This window comes from Staurois parvus, unplaced genomic scaffold (assembly GCF_062004578.1).
Source record: "Staurois parvus isolate SC_StPar_1 unplaced genomic scaffold, SC_StPar_1.0 ptg000264l, whole genome shotgun sequence".
NCBI classification, from domain to species: domain Eukaryota; kingdom Metazoa; phylum Chordata; class Amphibia; order Anura; family Ranidae; genus Staurois; species Staurois parvus.
In genome coordinates, this window is record NW_028318060.1 from 1036508 (window position 1) to 1061261 (window position 24754).

The following is a 24754-nucleotide window of genomic DNA, read 5'->3' on the forward strand; positions in this document are numbered from 1 at the left end:
TAGTGGACAGGAGTGTACAGATGCTGTGATGCTTTGCTTTAGAGGTGCGTAAAAAAAACTAGACAGCGCTATATAATATAAATGTATGATGCCAAGTGCATAAGCATTTTCTAGTTAGTCTTTTTTTCACAGAGGGAACACTAATAAATATATCACTATCTATCATAACACATCTTATATGGTATTAAAGAATAACATTCTCAAAAAATTAACTAAAGTTTCTTCATCTGCAGTGAATGCTGTCTGTAGCACCTTAAATTATCACCAAAAAGTGTATCCGTCACCTATTCTACTAGCCTCCACCCACCAAAAGATCATAAACCAGCTCACCAAGCATTTCTTCCTGGGGATTATCAATAAATGTGTCAGATTTCAGGTCAATTGAAGACTTTCCAAGGTCACCAGAATATATGCTCCATCATATTGCCCATAAAAGGAAGGGAAAAAGAACTCGCATAGTGTAAAAAAAGTCAAAATATCTTTATTAAAAAGTCATATAAAACACATTTTACAGTGTCGCCACCAACACTGGTATAAACCGCATTTGTTTGTATCAAGACCTCGCACTGGCTATATTACTCTGCCTCGAGCATTCTCAATGTGCGCGGTGACGTCATGTCCTAGTCCTGCCCTATGCATTTCGTCATTTGACATCCTCAAGGGGCTTCACCGCACACATGGAGAACACTCGTGGTAGAGTAATATGGCCAGTGCGAGGTCTTGATACCAAACAAATGCTGTTTATACCAGTGTCAGCGGCGACACTGTAAAATGTGAGTGTTTTTATATGACTTTTTAATAAAGATATTTTGACTTTTTTTTTTTTTTTACACTATGCGAGTTTGTTTTCCCTTCCTTTTCTGGGCAATGTGATGAAGCACATATTCTAGTGACTTTGGAAAGTCTTCAATTTATCGGAGATCTAACACATTTATTGATCATCCCCAGAGGGGAACGCTTGGTGGGCTGGTTTATAATCTTACCAGCAACATCTTTTAGTGGGTGGAGGCTAGTAGAATTGGTGATGGATACACTTTTTGGTGATAATTTAAGGTGCTACAGAGCGCATTCGTTGCAGAAGAAAATTTAGTTCATTTTTTGAGAGCGTTATACACGGTGGTGCACCCAAAAATAGATTTAGTAATTTTGGACTCTGCACATTGATTTAATTTAAGATATATTGGGATTGTTGTATTGCAAATATTTTATTTGTGTGTTATTGATTTGATTGATTTAGTTATATACATAGCTGCACTTTATTTTGAGGTACATAATTCTACATTTATAATTGTTATGTACACATGATATGTATAAGCACTTTGAGTATGTTGTTATATATGTAAAGGCGCTTTATTTATGATATTTTTTGCACAAAATGCCAAAGCAACTGACTTTTTGGGTTTATAATCTTTAATACCATATACGATGTGTTATGATAGTGATATTTATTAGTGTTCCCTCTGTGAAAAAGACTAACTAGAAAATGCTTATGCACTTGGCATCACACATTTATTGTATAGCGCTGTCTAGTTTTTTTCCCATGTATCACTGGTGGTAGTTTTATATTAACCCCTTAGTGACTAAGGGTAAAACAAATCTAAATGCCTGAACACAATTTTGCAACTTTGACATATGTTGGTAAAACCATACATATCATCACAACTACTATATTTCTTGCTACCACCATAACCTACCACCAAAGAACAACCCAAAATAAGTTCTTCTGCTCCTGATGATCACAGCGATACCACATGTATGTGTATGTTATTTGTTGTTTGTACCCATAGTAAGGCCCAGAAACAATGGTGGGCTTTTTGTTATACTGCCTAAAACACCCTGACGCTGACACTAACCAACACTGATTCTACTTTTAAAAATGTTTAAAAAAAAAAAAAAATCCTGCCCAAAATGTATTTGACCCTGACCTTTACTTGACACTAACACTAACCCTGGCCGTGACCTAGATCTAACATTGATTTAGGTATTTTTTATTTATTTATTTTTCTACACACTTTTGCTTACATTCTCCCTGCATGAGGGAGAGAAACAATGTTTCTCTTCCCCATTCAGAGAGAAAACAAAAAACACGGGTGGGCTGCACAGTGACTGATCACTGTGATAGCCATTAAGAGGCTATCACAGCAATCGGGTGACTTGGAATTGGGAGTTCCGAGTCCCAATCGTTTGTACGGGACCCGGGCATCCTTGTGACAGCCCCCTACCTGTACGGCGTGTTTCAAACACGAACACCGATATGCATATATGCAGCCCCACAAAAAACACCCCATTTCTGTAGGCCTGCATATACAGTATCTTGAAAAAGTACTTGTGCCCCTTGAAATTTTCTACGTTTTGTCATGTTACAACCGAAAATGTAAATGTATTTTATTGGGATTTTATGTGATAGACCAACACAAAGTGGCATATAATTGTGAAGTGGAGGGAAAATGATAAATGGTTTTCAAAATTTTTTACAAATATCTGAAAAGTGTGGCGGGCATTGTATTCTGCCCCCGAGTCAATGCTTTGTAGAACCATCTTTTGCTGCAATTACAGCTGCAAGGGATTTCCCTGAAATGGATCCGTGCAGATGAGAATATTTCTTAACTGGTAGCCTCTAGATATGGAGGAGTTCACGTATTTGAGGTGCAAATTGGACCCTGCATTGCCGGTGATGGTCATCAGAGAAAGGCCTTGTTTCGCCCAGATTTGTGGGCAGCCAGAAGACACTAGTCTGCTGCAGGTGTCTACAGATGGGAACAGGGAATGCCTAACTGACCTCTGCTTATTTGCATGCTCTCGAAGAGACTGCTGAGACTTTGCTGGATCTGGGGATCAGGGGCATTCCTAGATCTATTTCTCAAAGTCAACATGGGCAGGACTGTTCTTCGGTAGAATTGCATCTTTTGCTTACCAGAGCGGCTGTCTACCTCTTTCCATCTTACCAGTCTAGGGCGAAGTTCTAACTTCTATCTGATATTTACGAAATTGAATAATTAACCCCTTTCTCCAGAATAATAAGTCCAGGATAACTTTTCTTGCATTTGGAATACAGTACCTATATAGTTATCTACAAACAGTACAAATATGATCTGTATTCTTTCCTTGCTCTTTACTATTCTTATTTTTGTCCACATACATGTTCTTGGTTTCTCATTTTCACACGTTCTGGATATTTCACCCAGCTCAAACCACACTTCTCTTTCCCCCTCTCTTGTCTACCTTTTCTTCTTTCTGCCTTCTTTTCTTTACCTGACAATGGCCAGGACAGGTGTATAGTTGTGTTTAAAATTATAGATTCTGTGTTTTTTGTTTTGATTCTGTAACAACTATTTATTTTGAAATAGAAAATTATTGGACCAAATAATATGGATTCTGATTACAATTTAAGGTCGAATGGCACCACCTGCTGAAGATTTGTCACCTAAGAAAGTTAAAGTGTCTTTGGGTGCGATACGTGAAGGATCTGAGAATATATCAGAAACATCTTCTGCACCTGGCAATTTCAAGATAGATACGCTAGAAACAGAGAAACCAGAATCACCAAAGGAAACCTTCTTTTCAGCTCCAAGGTAACTGTTTGTTTTCATGATAAATAGAATTCTCGGTTAATTTTGTTTTTAACTACTTCGGCTCTAGTACCTTTTTATACGCCTTTGAAAGAGTGGAGTTTTTACATTCTATGGGCCCATAGAACGTCATTACTTAACTTAAATTAAGACATAAAGTACATTGTTTCTTGAGCACAAACTAGGCTTTCTCTTGGCAATGTTTTGAAAAAAGTTAATCGTGAAGTGTGGTACACAATTCTTGTATTTATAGACTGGGGGTTATATGCAGAGCATCTAAAGGTGATTGGACATTGGCAAAAAAATACTTTCTAAGGCAGTCCCTAATGCATGCTCATATAAACCCACCCACTCCATGAGACTTCAGTTTATTGCTAATGTTTTTAGGCGATGGACCTCTTCTCCTTTGGAGAGGTTTTTGTCTTTTTAACCATTCCCCTTTTCTTCTGAAACATTGTAGCAGTTTCTGGATCTCTTCCCCTTGTTCGACTTTGGGGACCACACCCAGACTCCACTTTGTGTGGCTGTCTGTAATGTTTGTTTCAAGCACTGGGTCCTGCACTAGGCACTCACCTTAGCGTTGCAGGGCAATGTGTGTCCTTATCTGCAGGGAGTTATTCAGTACCATGGTCCATCTCTATGGTCCCCAGACTCTGAAAACCCCTTTAGGGAGGCATGCCCACCTTGACAGGTGAAACCCTAATGGGCACAGGGTAAGGCATGATTTCCTGTATTTTGGGACTCCTGGCTATGAATAGATAACTGGTTATTCACTTTAATGTGTTACTCTCTGTTGTAATTGTCTCTAACATTTTTGTAGCAATATCTATTTCCTAGCAATATATCTTCCTGTCTTCCGAATTTAGTCTCAGGAAGATGATGTTGTTGGTAAACACCTCTTTGATGCATTTTCACTTGCCATATATGATAAGAAAACACAGCTTGTTTGCTGTACTTCCTGTTGCCTTCTGCTACAGAGACTCAACCACAGGAACATCATTACACCCTGTTCCAAATTATTATGCAAATTCTATTTAAGTGTCACAAAGATTAAATATTTTGTTTTTCAGTTTAACTCATGGATGGCATTGTGTCTTAGGGCTCTTTTGATAACTGAAAACAATCTCGGACACCTGTGATAATTAGATTGGCAGGTGAGCCCAATTTAAGGAAAAACTACTAAAGGAGGGTGTACACATTATTAAGCAGAGCACCATTTTCAAGCAATATGGGGAAGAAAAAGGATCTCTGCTGCCGAAAAGAGAGAAATAGTTCAATGAGTTGGACGAGGTATGAAAACATTAAATATTTCATGAAAACTTAAGCGTGATCATCGCACTATTAAGAGATTTGTGGCTGATTCAGATCACAGACTGTTTCGTGCAGATAAAGACACATTGAGGAAGATTTCTGCCAGATCCATGCATCGGATCAAGAGAGCAGCTGCTAAAATACCCTTACATAGCAGCAAACAGATATTTGAAGCTGCTGGTGCCTCTGGAGTCCCACGGACATTAAGGTGTAGAGTCCTCCAGAGTCTTGCAACTGTGCATAAACCTTCTATTCGGCCACCACTAACCAATGCTCACAAGCAGAAATGGCTGCATTGGGCAGAAAAATACATTAAGACTAATTTTCAAACAGTCCTGTTCACTGATGAGTGCCGTGCAACCCTGGATGGTCCAGATGGATGGAGTAATGGATGGTTGGTGGACGCCCATCCTGTTCCAACAAGGCTGCGATGTCAGCAAGACGGTGGTGGAGTTATGTTTTGGGCCGGAATCAGGAACAGCTGGTGGGCCCCTTTAGGGTCCCCGAAGGTGTAAAGATGACCTCTGCAAAGTATGTGGAGTTTATGACTGACCACTTTCTTCCCTGGTACAGAAGGAAGAACTATGCTTTCTGTAATAAAATCATCTTCATGCATGACACTGCACCATCTCATGCTGCAAAGAATACCTCTGCATCCATGGCTGCTATGGGGATAAAAGGAGAGAAAGTCATGATGTGGCCTCCATCCTCACCTGACCTCAATCCTATTGAAAACCTTTGGAGCATCCTCAAGCAAAAGATCTATGTGGGTGGGAGGCATTTTACATCCAAACAGCAGCTCTGGTAGGCTATTCTGACATCTTGCAAACAAATTCAAGCAGAAACTGTCCAGAAACTCACAAGTTCAATGGATGCAAGACTTGTGAAGCTTGTGCTATCAAATAAGGGGTCCTATGTTACAATGTAACGTGACCTGTTAAAATGTTTAAAAAGTTAAAATGTTGTTAAAAGTTTGATTGAAATAGCTTTTGATTTCAGTAAATACGCTGCAAACACAACAAATGACAATTTTCAGTTCTTTACAACCTATAAAGTATTTTGAAACTTACTGTGCGCAATAATTTGGAACAGTGCATTGTAAGTTTTTTATGTTTAAAAAAAATACTGTTATTAGGAGGTTTGTTCAATAAAATTTGAATTGTACTCTTAATAGTTGATAACATGAGAATTATTTACATCAATTATTTAGGTAAATGAGAAAAATATCATTTGCATAATAATTTGGAACAGGGTGTATTATAATACAGGATTTATATGGTGCCAACAGTTTGCTCAGCGCTTTACAAAATGAGCATGATCAACACCTGAGTTATCGTGGCTCCTGTATTCTCACATGCAAAACCCCATTCCGTACGCATTTTATTCAGCGAGTACCCTAACAGAGATCACCTTTATATGCACTGGTAGATCAGCCTGTCTAATTTCTTTGAACGCTCTAGGAGTGCTGAAAGATTTCCAGTTTTCATGAGCCAAAACACTACACTTTCTCTCTCCTCCCGACTCTGTTCTAAATCAGAGCTGGAAAATGTCAGTTTTTTTGAGGATTAAATGGAGAAAAGCGATGGGGATGCAGATATTATAGCAGAAGCTGCAGAAGATTTTTTTTATCACTGCATTTTATGCTCAACAAGCTGTGGCAAATGCTCTTCACTGTTGATACAACAGGAAGTACAGCAAACTTACTGACGTGGTGCAAACTAGTCTGAGCCTAGCAGCACCTAATTCCCCATAGCCAAAATGAGACCCTATGGGCACTAAGGCCGGAAAACTCAAAAAGGGCTTTCCCATCTATGCAGAAATTAAATGCGCACTGCATGAATATTGGCCTAATCCTGAAATGATCACTCCTAAGCTTTTAGCTAAAATTCATTGTATGGAAAAGGAATTTAAGAAAAAATGGGCTGTTCCTTCAATTTCAGTCCTCAGTAAACACCTTACAGTTCCTATTGAGGATGTTTCTTCTCTTAAGGATTCAGTTGATAGGCATTTTGAAGCCCTCTTTAAGGCCTCCTTTGCCAATGCACTTCCAGACCTGCATGTCACTTTTTGCTGTGTCTGTTTACCAGACTAGTGCTAAGTGGACTAGATAAATGGAGACCATGAATCTGAATTTTTGATGATCCCTATTCTCTTAGAACAATTGCAGCTGATGCCTTTAACCTTTTATTGTTTTGTGTTGACACTATAGAGAATGTACTTTGCCAAGTCTCTAGAATTTATCTTGTATGCTTATGCGCTGGATTTTGTTGTTAAAAGCTTGTTCCTCTGAACCTGTTTGTTTATAAGAAATGCCTTATATGCATGCCTTTTTGATGGTGATCATCTATTTGGGGAATCTTTTCATAAATTCATCAAGGAAGTAACTGTGCTCTTAGCTCACAAGAAAAAGCCTAATACAGTAGTAAACTGTAAAAAAAAAACAGCATCCCTGCGGGTTAATGTGCTAGTATGCACTGCAGTGTGCATGCGCTGGTGACTTCGCTGACTACTACACATTTGAATATTTCCTAAACGGTGCACATTTAGAAGATATTGACTATACCTACAGGTAAGCCTTATAATTGGCTTACCTTTAGGTACAAGTTAACAAGGAGTTTACTACGACTTTAAGTTTCCTACTCCTACAGCTACTGCTCCTATTCAGTGAAAGGACTCTTATTTCTCACCAGGTGTCAACTTTAAAATCGAGGCTTAGTACTTCTTTTCGCTGAAAGTCTTGGACTCCCTTAAGACCACTAAGCCTGCCCAGAGCTGAGACATCCTGGACAGCTTGGTCCAATCTGTTTTTTCTAAGGGATACCTTTTTGAATCAGCAAAAGGAGAATTTCTGGCATCAGTAGACATGCAAGATCTACACTTTCCCATTTTCCTCACACATTCATACATAAAGCTGCATTTTGCTGTGGGTGACCAGTGCTTCCAGTTTGCAGCACTCTTCACTGCACCCTGAGTCTTCACAACATTGTTGTTGCTGCCTCTTCCCTTCTGCAGAGCCAGGGCATTAATGTCACAGGATATTGGATGACCTTTTACTGGAGGACTTCTCAGGCATGAACATGTTTGCCAATGTCCAAAGGAGAATCCAGTTCCTTCAAACCTTTTGGCTGGGTAAGCAGCTTTCCAAAGTCTTTCTTCTAGCCCTCACACCATCTGGAGTTTATGGGTCTAATCTTGGACACAGCCCAAACCAAAATTGTCCTCCTTCCATAAAAAAATGCCACACATGGACCCTCAGATCCAAAAGGCACCCCTCAGTTTGCATCTGCATCAAGTTTCTCTGCCTATGCCATGCTGTCTTTGCCATCTACATCCCTGGTGTGGACAATTGTCAGGTGAACTCACTAAACTGTAGATGCCAAGACCTTGGGATGGTCCCTGCACCTGGATATCTTCCAGAATCCCTGCCAAAGGTGGGCAAAACCAGATGTGAACATTCCGGTCTCTAGGTTCAACAGCAAACTGAACAGATCCTTTTGGCCTTTGCAGTAGATGGCCCTGGTGATTGCTTAGACTCTGTTCAGGCTGATATATGCCTTCCCTCCAATAAAGATTCTTCCCATCTGCTGTGCAAGATAGAGGTAGAAAGGGTTCTGGTGATCCTTATTGCACTGAATCGGCTCAGAAGGACGTGGTGTGCAAACATACTCAGACTCCCAATGAACAAGCCAACCAGACTTGCTGGAACAAAGGCCCCCATTCTGTCTTGCTTCTCAGCTTGACTTTTAAAGCCCAGGTCCTGAAGGATAGTGGTATTTTTGATTCTGCTATCTCCACCTTACTGAGAATGAGAAAATCTGTCATGCAGGATCTACCACTGCAAATGGCTTACTCTGCCCGGTTTGAGGACATGAAGCTGAGTCCCAGGGAGTACACTGTTTATATTTTGTTCTTTCTTCAATCTTGACCAGCCTCAAGACTTTTCATAAGAGTTGCTTTTTTAAATCCTCCAATTCTGCGCCCTTGTCATTTTGGGATCTCAGTGTGGTGCTCTCTATACTTCAGAGATGCCCCCTTTGAGACAAATAGAGGTGTCCCTTTGGGGGACCTCATGTTTAAGGTTTTCATCCTGGTGGCCATTATGTCTGTTAGCCATGCTTCTGAGCCAGCAGCCCTTTCTTGTAGTGCATAGGAACAAGGTAGTATTGAGACCAAGACGTTCTTCTCTATCCAAGGCTATCTGTTTTCCATCTCACTGAGGATATTGTCCTTCCTTCCCTTTGTCCTACTCTAAAATATGTCAAGAACACTTCCTTACACTGCTTAAATGTTGTCGGGGCTGTCAGGAATACTTATGTTTGCAAAATAGGTCCCTGCAGGGTTTTGTAGAGGACTCCCTGCCTCCTGCTCCACCATTACTAGGTGGATCAGACAATGTTTTTCCAAAGCTTACTCTCCTAAAGAAAGGATTCCCTATCAGAACTCATTTCACTTGATCTCTTGATGTCTCTTGGGCTTTCCAGCATTAAGCATCTATATCACAGCAGCTTGGTCCTCTGTTCACACATTCTTCAGTTTTTCCAGGTGGATATTGGATATTTAGGTCTTGGCTGGTGCAAGCTTTGAGCTCAAGGTGCTTCAGGCTGTTTTCTGAGTTTTTTTGAGTTCCTTAACCCTTCTTTTTTGTGGGCCTGTTGACAGTTCTGTTTGCTGTGTTGTTGCCCACCCTGCATTTTATTGCTTTGGAGCAACCTATGGTCTATGAATGCAAGCCCAGCATCCTGTAATGTAAGATTAAGTTAGTGGAAATATTGACTTTCCTTTTAAACTCCTTATGAAGTACAGTATGAGACTGGGCCCCTTCTCTGTGTCTCCTGTGGTCGGTCCTTATTACTTGCAAAAAAACTGGAGTTTCTCAAAATGGTTGGGGTTATATGAGCATGCATTAGGGGCAGCCAGTGTCCAATAAACTGAAGATAGCCTGCATATAACCCATGGTCTATGAAAACAAACACTGTGTGTCCTGTAATGTTCTTCAAGATAAGAAATTTACTGGTAAGTTAAAAATTCGCATTTTCTTAAAAATGTTTTGCACAGTTTTTTTTTTTAAATGAAAATGGAATAAAATAAGAAACAAAATAAGTAAAAAAAAAAAAAATTTTTACTGTTTTCTGTGGATCATTATGGCAGAGTTGTTAAAATCATCAATTTTTTATGTCAAATTATATATATATAATTTTATATATATATTTTTTTTAATTCTGAGGACATGGAGAATAAAAAGATGGTAGAGAGTTGTGATTTTCTTTGTTGCACGATATTTGAATAACTGTTTATCAAATATATATTTTCAGAAAACAAAATTAAAATTCTTGTTGCACACAAATTCAATTTGATCCCCAATTTTACATACAAATTAAAAGATGTGGTAATGTTGATTGAATACATACCATATATGTCAAGCCTTAAAGTGGCAGTAAACCGAAAAAAAACCTCTAAAAAAAATATCCTCCCTACAAGTTAAGAGCATAATGTGCTAGTATTTGCACATTATGAAATACCTGAAAACAAAGCCCTTCTTGTTAAGCTCCCCGAGGCTTCCATCTTCACCCGGTCTTCCTTCAGGTTCACGAGCTATGGCCGTTTTAATGGCCAATCCACGATGTCACAGCATGCCATCCATTGAGAGCACAGTGTCCATGCATCGGTGACATTACCGGTGCTTCTACAGTAAATATCTCCTAATTGGTGCACATATTTGAGATATTTACAGTACCTACAGGTAAGCCTTATTAAAGTATTACCTGTAGGTAAGATACTAAAATTGGGTTTTAACTTCAGATAGTATATGCAGATCAAAGTTCACACTATTAACATCGTTGGAAACCTCTAATATGAAAAATGAACAAAGCAGATCATTCTGTTGGTGCTTTGGATTGGGACTAGTATACACTAAGTGTCATGTCTGTGTCATGCTGTTTCTTCCTTCTGCTACCTCCATGAGTCAATTCACAACATTGCAGGTGAGCCCCCCCAACCTTCCTCAAGCACACAGCAGCTGACAGCCTCAGCTGTGTATATTTCCTTATGATTTTGTGTAAAGGGGGTGTGTCCATCTGCAAGTGCCATTTTACATAGGAGCGACTGCATTTTGACAGATGTTCCTACTATGTAATACATTGCAGTTCATAGCGGTCATTGTGGCAGCTGGTAATTGCCAGAAATATCAGCAGGGGTAGAGGAGTTGAATGTAGGAGATAAGTCCTAGAAACTGTTCGATTTAAGGTCCCCAAAACTATGTCCTATCTTTAAAATTCTAAAGAGATTAGTATTTTTTTATCACTTTTTGAAACCTAAAAGCATTTCTTGTTTTTACCTTAACGTAAGAGAGTCAGGATTCTGATTTGCAATTAATATTAAACTTATGAAAGTAACTTATGAAACTGTCCAGTCAGAGGTTAGCTCGCTGGCAATAATAATTTTGTTTAAGCAACACAGGGGATGGTTTCAGTATCATTAAAGTGTTACTAAACCCAGGACCCTGCCTTCACTATATCTGGTCTCTCACAGTACACAGGACATGGAAGTGCAATTATTTTAGTAAATATAAACTGCTAAATACCTTTGCTCATCAGCAGTATATATCAGCCTTGTGACTTCTATCAGTGTCCAGCCGAGCACATGTTAAAGCTTGTAGGAGTTTTCATTCTGTTCTAGGAGGATTCAGAACCCATGACCTCTGGACAGTGCTGATTGGCCCTGTGCTAATCACATGCACTCTCCCAAGAAAAAAAAAAACCTCTCTAGCAATACACATCAATCTGAGCATGTGCAAAGTGTCTCCACACGATATGTCTTATAAGGAGATAAGAGGGGGACACTGATAGATGGGGAGGATCAGAGAAGTCAGAATCAAACAGCGTTTTTACATAATGCAGAGGACTAACCCCTTAAGTTCCACAATGAGTATAACAAGCATGCTTTACTGCATATACAGACTGATTTTACTGTTGTGGGTTTAGTAAAACTTTAATAGCAACTGAGTTCACTGCCTTTTTAAATTGGGGTATTTTAAAAGGATTTATAAAGAAGGTATCAACATATATTAAGCCTCAATATGCACAGTGCCAGTCCCAATAGGCTATAATTTTTTTCCTATGAATCTTGTTTTAGTTCCGAGCCTTTTAACATTACTGAAGCAGCTGAAGATGAATCTACATTTTTGTCCCGTTTGACCTATATTTGGAAAGGATTTCTGAATATGCCTTCTGTGGCAAAATTTATTATCAAAGCATATCCTGTATCTGGATCATTAGACCATTTAACCGAGGTAATTATTTTAATGTTCTTTACTACTTGAATACACTATGCTTATTCATCAGTTATCTCTATGCTTCACCACCTTTTGCTTCCTTTGAAAAGATCAGCACTGGAACTAACTGAATGTCCCTGCCATTCTTCTGCAAACTCTTCCGTCTTGTTTCCAGCTGCATATGATAGTCATGTCCCAAGGCCTGAATACTTTATTATGATGAAGAACTGACTATTCTTCACCTGTGATGTGACATACTGTTAGGGGTTTGTACAGTTAGGAATGCAAGTGTTCAGATGTGCAAAGAATACAAATGTCAAATTGCTGTGTCCTTTTTCTTTTCTGTCTACTTGCAGAGATTTTTTTTTTTGGATTAACCTTCATATGACTTGGGTACATGTACATAAAGGGTACATGTCTGCATTCTCAAATCACATTATAATTTTGAACAAACAAGTATTTCCTATTTGCCACGAAAAAATGTCTTACTAAGCTCCCTCATACAGTGGGTATAGAAAAGAATCTCCCCCTTTTTAAAATCACATTTTGTTGTTTTGCAGCCTGAGAGGAAGACACACAGTTTTTGTTTTATACAGCTCTATTTACAATTTCTAACATCCAAGTGAAAGATATAACACCTTGCCAGAAAAAAATTTAAAAAGAAAATTCAAAAACAGAATCACGGAGTTTGAAAAAGGATCACTCCTTTGTGTCAGTATTTTGTTGAACTACCGTTTGCTTTAATTACAGCCTTTAGTCTGTTGGGATATGTCTCTGCTAACTTTGCATATCAAGACTTTGCAGTATTTGTCCACTCTTCTTTACAGAACTGCTCAATTTCAGCTAAATTTAATAGTGACCATTTCCACTGCAGTCCTCAAGTCATTGCACAGATTTGCAATGGGGTTAGGTCTGGTCTCTGACTAGACCATGCAAGGACATTCACCTTTTGCTCCTTCAACCACTGTCTGGCAAATGGCTCTCCGGGATAAAGTTATGGATGGGCACAAGTCAGGAGATGAATACAAAAAAAATTCAAAGGCTTTATCAATGCCTAGAAGCACAGTGAAGTCTATTATTAGGAAGTGGAAGGTATTTGGTACAACACAGACCCTCCCTGGATCAGGACGTTGCTCAAAACTGGATGAAAGAGCCAGGAGGAAACTGGACAGAGAGGCTACCAAGAGGCCTACAGCAACTCTGAAGCAGTTGTAGGAATTTGAGTGGTCCTTGTATGCATGTGACAACAATATCACAAATTCTGCAAAAATGTTCCTTGTATGGGAGAGCCACTCCTCAAGAGAGGCCACATTCAGTCATGAATGAGCATTCCTAAATGCACCTTGAAGATTCTGAGGCCACATCGAAAAAGTGTTCTGGTCAGATAAGACTAAAATTGAAAGATTGGGCCTCAGTACTAAGCGATATGTCTGGCGGAAATCCAAAATAGCTCACCATCCAAATGGGCTTTCACCCCCTTCCTGTCCAGGCCAATTTTCAGCTTTCAGCACTCTCACATTGTGAATGACAATTACTCAGGCATACGACACTGTATCCAAATGAAATTTTTAATTTTTTTCACACAAATAGAGCTTTCATTTGGTGGTATTTAATTACCACTGGGGTTTTTATTTTTAGTTAGAAGACTGAAAATTTTGAAAAAAAATGTTTTTCTTAGTTTTTGTTAGTAAATTTTGCGAATAAATATACATTCTTCATAAATTTAGGCCAAGATCCATTGTGCTACCTTTTTTTGGTAGAAATAACCCAAATCAGTATGTATTATTTAGTATGTGTGAAAGTTAGAGTCCACAGACCATGGTATGTATATTTGAAAAAAGTAAATAATGTTTTTTTTTTTTTCCACAAAGTTGTCATTTTAACAAGTTCTTTCTCTCACACGACATAGGCATACCCAAAACACATTCTGCTACTCTTCCTGAGTATGGCGATACCACATGTGTGAAACTTTTTCACAGCCTAGCCACATAGAAGGGCCCCACATCCAATAAGCACCCTTAGGCGTTCTAGGGGCAAAAATTACCCATCTAATTTCTTGACTGTCTATCACAGTTTTGGAGGTCCTGGAGCACCAGGACAATTAAATTACCCCCAAAATGAACCCATTTTGGAAAGCAAACACCCCAAGGTATGTTTTAAGAGGCATGGGGGGAGTCTTCTGAAGACTTAATTTTTTGCCACAAGTTTTTGGAAAATGTGAAAACAAAATGAAAGTGTTTATTTTACGCAAAGTTGTCAATCTATGAGATTTTTTTATTACACAGCATAGGCATACTTAAAATTACACCTCAAAATGCATTCTTTAACTCCTCCTGAATATGGTGATACAAAATGTGTGAGACTTTTTCACAGTCTGGCCACATAGGGGGGCTCCACATCCAATAAGCACCTGTTAGTGTTCTAAGGCGAAAAATGATAATTTCTTGGCTACTTATTGCCGTTTTGGAGGTCCTGGATCATCAGGACAATGGAATTATCCACAAAATGAACCCATTTTGGAAAGCAAACACCCCAAGGTATGTTTTTTAAGAGGCATGGGAAGTCTTCTGAAGACTTCATTTTTTGCCAAAAATTTTTGGAAAATGTGAAAAGAAAATGAAAATGTATTTTTTTTACGCAAAGTTGCCTGTCTATGAGATATTTCTAATACACTGCATACTCTAACTATTCCTGAATACGGCGATACCAAATGTGTGAGACTTTTTCAGTCTGGCCACATAGAGGGGCTCCACATCCAATAAGCACCTTTTTTAGATGTGTAATTTTTCCCCTAGAACTCCAAATTTCTTGACTACCTATTGCCGCTTTGGAGGTCATGGAGCATCAGGACAATGGAATTATGCACAAAATGACCCCATTTTGGAAAGCAAACACCCCCAGGTATGTTTTAAGAGGCATGGGGAGTCTTCTGAAGACTTCATTTTTTGCCACAAGTTTTTGGAAAATGCGCAGAAAAAAAATAATTTTCATTTTCTTTTCACAAAGTTGTCAATCTATGAGATATTTCTAATACTTTTTTTGTTGATACACGTTCTTCTGAATCAGAGAGTGAACCACTGCTGTGTACTGGTTCTTATACAGAATCTGATTCTGACAGTGAGAGTTCTCCATTACTCTCATCTGTCATACTCAGAATTTGAAATGCCTCCTCGCTTGTGTCTAATGTTATGGATATATTTTTGACACTGCGATCAGGAATTACTGGAATGGCGGTGATCAGGATGATGGTGTTGCAGTGAGGGACAGATATCTGGCTGCGGTTGGTTCACACTAGTCACTCTTGGGCAAAGATCAGAGATACCAAGAGCTGGCTGGCAATGTTTAGTGAGTGTGTGTAAACTGTGTGCAAAGGCTGAAAATTACTCAGCTTACTGAATCTCTCCTCACAGACTATGGCAGTGAAGAGGATCCACTGGTGTGGCCGTGATCAGGGATACTGTATGAACAGGGACACTGTATGGTGATCATGGACACTGATTGTGCTACTGTGTTGTGATCAGGTACACTGGCTGGGCCTCTGTGCGGCGATCAGGTACACTGGCTGGGCCTCTGTGCGGCGATCAGGGACACTGGCTGGGCCTCTGTGCGGCGATCAGGGACACTGGCTGGGCCTCTGTGCGGCGATCAGGGACACTGGCTGGGCCACTGTGCGGCAATCAGGGACACTGGCTGGGCCGCTGTGCGGCGATCAGGGACACTGGCTGGGCCACTGCAGAACTCCGTGTGAGGAGAAGGAGCCGGAAGCCGCACCATGCAGTTTCTGTTGACAGACTGTGTCCTTATTGGACACAGCTGATCACATGGTATAGGACCGATTTCATTGGTCCTGTACCATGTCACGTGATCCGCTGTGTCCATGGGACTCGTCAATCACCGGGCTCGCGGGTGCGCGCTCTAGGAGCCGTGCACGAGCCTCAGATGCAGGATGCAGTTTAGAAACAACAACCCGCTCCTGGAGGTGTCCTGTCCAGCCATTTATATACAGCGGCCGGACGGGAAGTGGTTAAAGCATGGAGGTGGTAATATCCTGTTATGGGGGTGTTTCTCTGCAGTAGGGACTGGAAGACTTGTCAGGGTAGTAGGAAAAATGGATGGGGCAACATACCGTCAAATTATTGAGGAAAATCTGCTGCCCTCTGCCAGAAAGTTGTCAATGGGAAGAAGGTTTACCTTCCAACATGAAAATGACCCAAAGCACACAGCAAACATGTCCTTGAATGGCCTAGTCAGAGCCCAGACTTAAGTCATTACACAGTCATTGCACAGATTTGCAATGGGGTTGAGGACTGCAGTCCAAAAACGGTCACCATCAAATTTTAAACTGAATTGAGGAGTTCCACAAAGAAGATTTGGCACATATTGCAAAATCTAGATGTGCAAAATTAGTAGAGATTTATCCCAACTGACTTAAAGCTGTGATTAAAGCAAAAGGTAGTTCCAACAAAATACTGCCAAAAAGGGGTGATCCTTTTTCCAACTTGGTGATTCTGTTTTTGAATTTTTGTAATTTTTTTTTTCTGACATGGTGTTCTATCTTTCACTTGGATATTATAAGTTGCACTGAGTAAATAGTGTTGGATAAAACAAAAAACTGTGTATGTCTTCATTTCAGGCTGCAAAGCATCAAAATGTGATTTTTTTTTTTTTTTTTTTTTTAAAGGGGGGTAATTCTTTTCTATAACCACTGTATAATTTAATTTTGAGGGAGCCTAGCTCATCTTGGCTCTGGATACCAGTAACATTGTGATTATGCTATGCCATTGGAGACTACAGAGAGTATATTTTCAGGCACATATCCTGCAGTGAGATAATCAATGTGCATTCTGTGTGCACCACTAATTTAAATGTAGCTGCCTATGTATATTTATTACTACAAGCCTGCGTTCACACATTAACAGAGCTTATTCCTAGTGATTATGATTTATTTATTTTTTTTCAGACCTATTTCAGGTGTATTACAATATGCAGAAACCATGGTTTTTCAATCTCTAATACAAATAGTGAAGATTGTTAAGTTTAGGTGCTTGGCTTGGGCATGGCGGAGTAGTCTCACAGGTAAGCTTATAGTAAAGCTTACCTGTAGGTAAAATGAATATCTCCTAAACGTGCACTGTTTAGGAGATATTCTCTCTTTCTGATGCATGCGCTCTGAAGGAACGGCATACCTGTGCTGTTCCTTCAGAGCTGTTTGCCGTGGCCCGGGATTCCCGCACACATGCACGGGAGTGACATCGTTGTGGCCCAGCCTGTCAGACCGCCTGAGATCGCGAACCCGGAAGAAGGACCAGGTGAAGATGGAAGCTTCTGCAGCGGTGACAGTGTGCTGCTGGAGGGCTTCATTTTAAGGTAAGATTTGCATCATGTGCTAGTATGCGATGCATACCAGCACATTATGACATTGTGAACAAGGGAAGTGCTTATGGATATAGCAAATAATTCCAAATGACCATTTGCAGCAGTCCTAATTGTGGACTCATAGACACAACCTAATAAGTAAATACCATATGGACCGTTCATAAATAGTGCAAAGTCAATATAACAATAAAAAACAATATTAATTATTCAGTCCCAATAAGTGAAAGTAGGGTGCAAAGTGCCAGTAATGTCGATTGTGAACTCCTTGTACAATACAACAGGTGCTCCACTGTGCTCAGAGTAGTGCCCCACATGGACTGACACTCACCGTCATCCCAAGACCATCTATCTCTAAGATGGTCGTTTGCGGTTTTGGGACTATCCCAGTGAAAACAGTGTTGCTATTGGTAACCGCTTGTTCCTCCAAATGTGCTGTATCAATACCAACTCTCTCCTCCAGAAGTAGAATAGGAAGAACCTCAACATGTATAAAAAACAAACCCAGACATCCCATAGTGTAAAACCGCTTTTACTTTAATTATGGGGGCATTACTGTAAGTATTACACTCACAAAAGAAGTGTCCATAACCTGGCACCTGGTGTACTCAGCCTTGTTGCTTGTGCAGTGAAAAAAATGGCTGCTGCTATGGTGGTTAAGTCCTCCAGGTGGCGTGCGTTCCAAGGGGCGGATGTGACGTCGGCTCAAGTTGCATCATCAAACCTCAACGCATTTCGATCAAGGATCGTCTTCGGGAAGTGCAAAATCTGCCATTTTGAGGATGGTATTAATTGGCTAAACTGCAGCTTTGCCATTGTCACTCGTTTTAAATTATAATTGGCCATATTAGACTGCAACATTGCATGACACTCATGAACCCAGTGGGCCTTTTTGGCCTGACCTTTTGGAGTGCACTGCAAATCCACCATTTTTTCCACACTCTGTCCCCCTACACAATTCAACCGTCCATTGACTACGCTTGAATCCTGTTCAGAAAGTGGCATTCTCCCCCGTTCTCTCTCGAAAATGTACTCTATGTTGATCTCCCTGCCAGATGGCTTCACAGTACCCTGTCTAGACAAGTGGACCTTGGATCTCAGTCGAACCTTCACACCTGTCCAATGCTGGAATATAATCAACTTTACCCTGAAGTCTTCTATTTGTACCCGCTCACAGGAGACAAATTGCAAACTCTCAATGGTACTACACTTCGGCTACCTTGCGTCACTTCTTCCCTGAGGCCTCGGATCATTGCTGAAGATGCTAGGAGGAAAGAGGGACATTACTACATATTTTCTGGTCCTGCCCGATATTGGAATGCTACTGGAGGTAGTCTGCAGAATTGCCCAACTATTCACAGATCCCCCGGTCCCAAATTACCCTGCCTTCTTCCTCCTCCTTTGCTTTCAACTCCATGTAAAGACCTACAAAAAAATCGGTCCTTCTCCACTTAACGCTGCCAAAGCCTGCATTACTCTATCTAAGATGGAAGGATCCAACCCCTCCTTCCATTTCGATGTGGCTTAAGGTTGAGGAAGTTAATACTTTAGGTGATCTGATACCGCCCAAAATAAGCGGAAGCAATATATGAAGACATGGTTATCCTGGAATCAGTTTGTCTACTCTGACCAAGGCAGAACACTTATGGTACCGTTTTAGTGTCTAAACCATCTCAGCTACCCTCCCCACTATTTGCCCTCTGTCTTTTCCCCCTCTTTTGTTAACGCCATACGTTTTCACTCTTTTCCTTCATTCCCTCATATTTTTGGTTATAGTAGAAAATGAGGTGTCCAACTAAGCAAACTACCGTATTTTTCGCTCCATAAGACGCACCTGACCATAAGATGCACCTAGGTTTTAGAGGCGAAAAACAGGGAAAAAAAATTCTGAACCGATGGCCTGCAGACATAGTACAGGAGATGACCAGGGACTGCAGACATAGTACAGGAGATGACCAGAGACTGCGGACACAGTACAGGGGATGACCAGAGACTGCGGACACAGTACAGGAGATGACCAGAGACTGCGGACACAGTACAGGAGATGACCAGAGACTGCGGACACGGTACAGGGAAAATACCAGGGACACAGTACAGATGACCAGAGACTGCAGACTGTAAAGGAGATGACCAGAGACTGCTGACCTTTGGGGAGGGAGGGGGAGCGGGTACCTGAATTTGACAGGTACCCACTCCCACTTCCGCGGAGTTGTCCTTCTCTCTTTTTCCCGCGCCGGCTTCTGTGACAGCCGGGTGCCCACTGCGCATGTGCGAGAAGCGCTGCGCTTTGTGAATGGCCCGACGCCTTCTGGGACCTGTCATGTGTCCCAGAAGACACCGGACCATTCACAAAGCGAAACGCATGCGCAGTGGGCACCCGGCTGTCACAGAAGCCAGCTCGGGAAGACTGTACAGCGCTGGAGCGAGGAACAGGTAAGGCCCTGCAAGAGAGAACAGCTGAGTGGCCGGCCCGGTATTCTGACATGGTGGCGGCAGAAATACCGGACCGGCCGCTTTATATTCGCTCCATAAGACGCACTGACATTTTCCCCCCTTTTTATGGAGCGAAAAATACGGTATATATTTGTTCACTATTTATATTGATACTGGAGATGAAGTTTGCTCCCCAGCTCTTAGTGGTGTCAATTGCTAGAAGTGGCCGATACCAGACTCCTGGACCTTTGCATCCTGATTAGGGTCTATACTTTTATGGAGCCAGCCTTTTCCAGTTTTGACACCGACCCTTTACTGGTCTGCAAGACTCGATATGTACCTAGTGACTTTGCATTTTGTACATTTTATATTCTCCTAGATTGTAAGCTCCAAGGAGCAGGGCCCTCATATCCCTCTTGTATTGAACTGTATTGTTGCTGTATTGTCTCCCGTTATATTGTAAAGCGCTAAGCAATCTGTTGGCTCTATATAAATCCTGTATAATAATAATACTCTTTGTAAATCTTCTTTTCATCTGATTGCATGCATACTACTTGGTATTCAGAGATGTATGCTCTGTTTTCTTTGATGCCTTATTTGGATAAATAATTTTTTTTGTAAATTCTTTAAGTTTAATATAAGGTTTTTTACAACATAACCCAAAACTTACTCAATTTATAAATAGCAGAGGGTTGTACAATGCACAGTAAATGAACAATAGAAATATTCTTCAGCGCTTACTGCAAAATAGAAGCAATAACCACGTTCTAACATGTTTCTAAAATATAGAATAAATACGGAATATTTAGCCAAATGCATTTACAAATTTTGCATGTGCCAGTACTGGCATCAGAACTGGCACATGGGCTTATCTAAATTAGATGAAGATTTTATTAGTTTTAAAGGGACCTACCAAGTCCCAAGTAAACCCTGTTATACCCTGCTATAAACTGAATCAGTACTTTTGATTAGTCTTGACAAAATACATGTTCACTTTAAATTGATCTACATTTTGATGTTTTCATGCATGGTTAAATTTTCATGATAGCATTTTATAGACAGATTTTTTATAGTCTCCCTCTAATAGATGCCTACTATATACACAGTATTAGGCAACATAGTCAGTATTCCTGTAGTGTAAGTAATGAGTCTACAGGATAAGCTACAAAGAGTCCTTACAGAATGATCTACTTGTACTGAGAAACAACATAACAGTACCAGGGTACAGCACTATCCAGGAGGAAGCACAGGCTGCATATGTAAACATTGCAAACCAAGGATTTCCCAGCAACACTTACCAGCCAGCCTGCAAAACAACCAATCTGGCCCTAACAGTTTGTGTTAAAACGAAGGGTTTTGTTTGCACACATTTGCAAATACATGCGTAAGCCACAGTCCCACGTCAAGAGTCCTCTGTATACTGTGGACCTAACTCTAACATTTCCAGAGCCTCCCTAGTAGGAGCACATATATCAATGGATAAGTTAAGGGCAGGTGTACCTGGAGGAGCCCATCCCTTTTAAAAGTACAGGGACACATGTGATGCTTAGCTATACCAAAATGACAGTAAAGGCATCCAGTGCGTCCCTGCATCCAAATTGGCAAACTGCACAAAAAATGGCAACTGTCCCAACCTATAACCAGCCTTAGCAGTAAGGTGCACATGGAAGGGCAATGCACATCGCAAGCAAAGGATTTCCCAGCAACACGTACCAGCCAGCTTATGAAACAACCAATTTGGCCCTTTCTAACAGTTTGTGTTAAAAACAGAGGGTTTGTTTGCAAATACATGCATAAGCTACAGTCCTGCTGGGAAATCCTTTGCTTGTGATGTGCATTGCCCTTCCATGTGCACCTTACTGCTAAGGCTGGTTATAGGTTGGGATGGTTGCCATTTTTTGTGTAGTTGCATATGTAAACAGCAGGTATGGCTGCCTCATTATTCACATCTTTACACATATTTACAAACTGTACAAAGGAGTATTTTTATAATAAAATACTAACACATTGATAAGAAACATTGTTCATTTTACATTTAAATGCACATCCTAAAAAAATATAGATTCCTTTTAAGTAGGAATTTTTTTTTAATATTACATTAATGACTCATGGACCTCGCCTTACTTTGCTAAGCAAGAAGAATGTGAAAAATTGCAAGTATTTTTTTTTTTTACTAAAGTGTACAATAAGAACCTTGTCTTAGACTTGGATGCATTGCATTATATGTAACCTGCAATGTACAGGTTTTATGATTTTATTTATTCTCTCTTTCTGTTGTGCTAAATAATTCTGAAAACTCTCATTTAAAAATGTGCATCCCACATAGGACCTCCCTGACAGTATCCAAGTGGGTGGAAGGATTTCGCCACAGACTGTTTGGGATTATGTAGAAAAGATAAAGGCCTCTGGAACTAAGGTATTGATGATGTACATGATTATTAACAGAACATCTGACAAGTGATCTCCATTTTGCTTTTATGCCAGCATCTGTTTGTTAGTGTACTTTTCATTGGTTTAAAAATGTCTGATTTTTAAACGTTATGTAGGAGTCTCACATGTAGCATGAAAAGATTTGGGTAATGCATAGCAAGGTGTGTACCTCTGGCCCATGCTATCTTCAGTTGTTCATTTGTTAAATCTCAAGACAAGCCCTTTCAGGGCATTGTCATATCTGGATATGGTAATTCTATTAGGCAGACCACAAATTTAACAACCTACACTATGTTTACAATTATATATTGTAAAATAATGCTATCAGCTGTAAACTTGACATTAGACTTGACTTGACTTTAGAACCCAGTTTTTTTTTTTTTCCTCTATGAAGCTAGGTATGTATCTGTTAGGTGTATATGCAGATAGCTAAGTATCTGTTATAAGTTGGTAACACTCTCAATTAAGAAATGCTAAAAATGATTTGGGTTGTAGGAAATTATATAGTTTGCAGTTTTACTTGCTAAAATGAAGAGGAGCTAACGCTGTAGTTATCTTTTTCTGTACTGGTGAATGTTAACTTATGAATAGTCTACAGTATTAATGCAAGAAGGCATTTTGTTCATGTTTCTATGATTTTGACAAAATGTAGTTCCATGTACAGCTTGCATTATTTTGGAATGATTTTGTAGTTAAAAGAATACAGAAAAATCTAGAGGGCCCATTCACACCACCTGGCTTAAATAGCAAAGGTGTTACTGAACACTGTCTTACACATTATGTGAGTTGGTGCAGTATTTCTTTTTGAATGGTATGCTATTGAACCTTGCTGATGGTCTTGCTTTGCAGCACACTACGCTACCAATAATGCTGCATGAACTCTTTTTAGTGGACCATTTAAAGAATGAGTTTCCTTAAGGCAACATATACTCTGAATGGGCCCTAAAAGTCAGAAGACCCAGGTGTTCAATGTGACTTGCTAATACTTGTAGTGACGCTCTAAGGGGAATGTATATATTCCCACTGATACTCAGAAATGGGGTGCCAGCTGAAAATATCACCATCCAGTAGTGTGTATGTGTTACATGCTTAGAAAAATCGCTGCTCAACCCAATCCAGTCATTGGGTTACATGTGTAAGATGGTCCCAGGTGTTCTAGGATCAGTAAGTAACTGATAACAAGCATAAGCTGGTATTGACAGAGCGCTGTTAACAGCCTTAGGCTGAGCACTTTTTTCTATTGTATGGTAAAATATGCAGATTGCAACATTAGCAGAAATTGGAGAATTCACTTGATGCTGAGCTACCTCCACTTGCAAAGCATCAAAAGTCTGTTAAGGTTAATGTATAATGTTTTGTTTTCTTTCTTACTTGCTACTGTTATTACTTCCTTTTCTTTCATTCCATTCCTTCCGTTTCCTTCATTCCAATATTCCTTAATTTTCCTTCTTTCCATTATTCTGGTCCTTTTCCTGTCCTCTTTTTCACTTTTTTCTGTTTTGTTAAGCATGTAAATTAAGGCACTAAGTATGTTGCCGTGATTGGTTGCCATTTATTCTGAACCCCAATGCACTTGCTCATGGATTCACAACACGTTAGTGTGCTGACATGCTGTGCCACAACACATGTTCTCCAGTAGATGCGTTGGAGTGCCATGCGCTTAATGTGCGTTGCCGTGCTATCCAACAGGTGGCACTCTAGTCCCCTTTTCAAGAAGTCTTAAAAAAATAATATATATGAATATTTTGTTTTTTGTTTTTTTTTTTTAGTGGGCTTTAGGCTCCTTTTTTACATGTTTTCCCTTGTCTGCTGCTGTTTAAAAAGTCTGATGTTTTTTCAGAGCTCAGTGGCTGCACCTGAAATTTAAACTTCTCTCTTGTCAAACCAATACAAGAGTAAGCTGTTCAGCAAAAGTGTCAGAGGGTTTAGATATAACAATTAAAGCGGAACTGAAGTTTTGCTGTAACTCATTGTGAGCAGGCAGGCTTTTATTGCAGAAGAGACATGCAATGTGTCTTCTGCAATAAACTACACCTAGCGGCCTTTTATCAACAATCTGCAAAATGTAAGCTGAGCTGTGCATGCGCAGCTTAGCATGCAGTGGCTGGCCTGACTCTGTGTGCTAGGATGAAGAGCTCCTGGCATGACTAGCGTGTGCAGGAGTGGTGTCATTCGACGCCAGCCAATAAAGAAGGCTGAAAACTGGCACACAGGAGGAGATGCTGGTACCAGAAAGACTATTGGAAAGGTGAGTAACTCTGCCTTTAGCTCTGCTTAACCTTGACAGAGGGACTTACAATGGTAGGCTTTTATTCCTTTATGTAAAAACGTTATCTCAGACAGGAAAAAAAAACCTGTTGCTATAACT

At 40.1% G+C, this 24754-nt stretch overlaps 1 protein-coding gene across 2 annotated transcripts in view; it reads left to right on the forward strand.

Moving 5' to 3' along the window:
• The window catches only part of PHF3 (PHD finger protein 3), a 127883-nt gene that overhangs the window by 93328 nt on the left and 9801 nt on the right, over positions 1–24754 (forward strand). For both annotated transcript variants that reach the window (XM_089681319.1, XM_089681320.1), the window contains 3 exons: positions 3392–3572; positions 12012–12168; positions 22283–22372. In XM_089681319.1, the coding sequence (XP_089537445.1) occupies positions 3392–3572; positions 12012–12168; positions 22283–22372 (428 nt within the window). The remainder of the gene's footprint in view (positions 1–3391; positions 3573–12011; positions 12169–22282; positions 22373–24754) is intronic.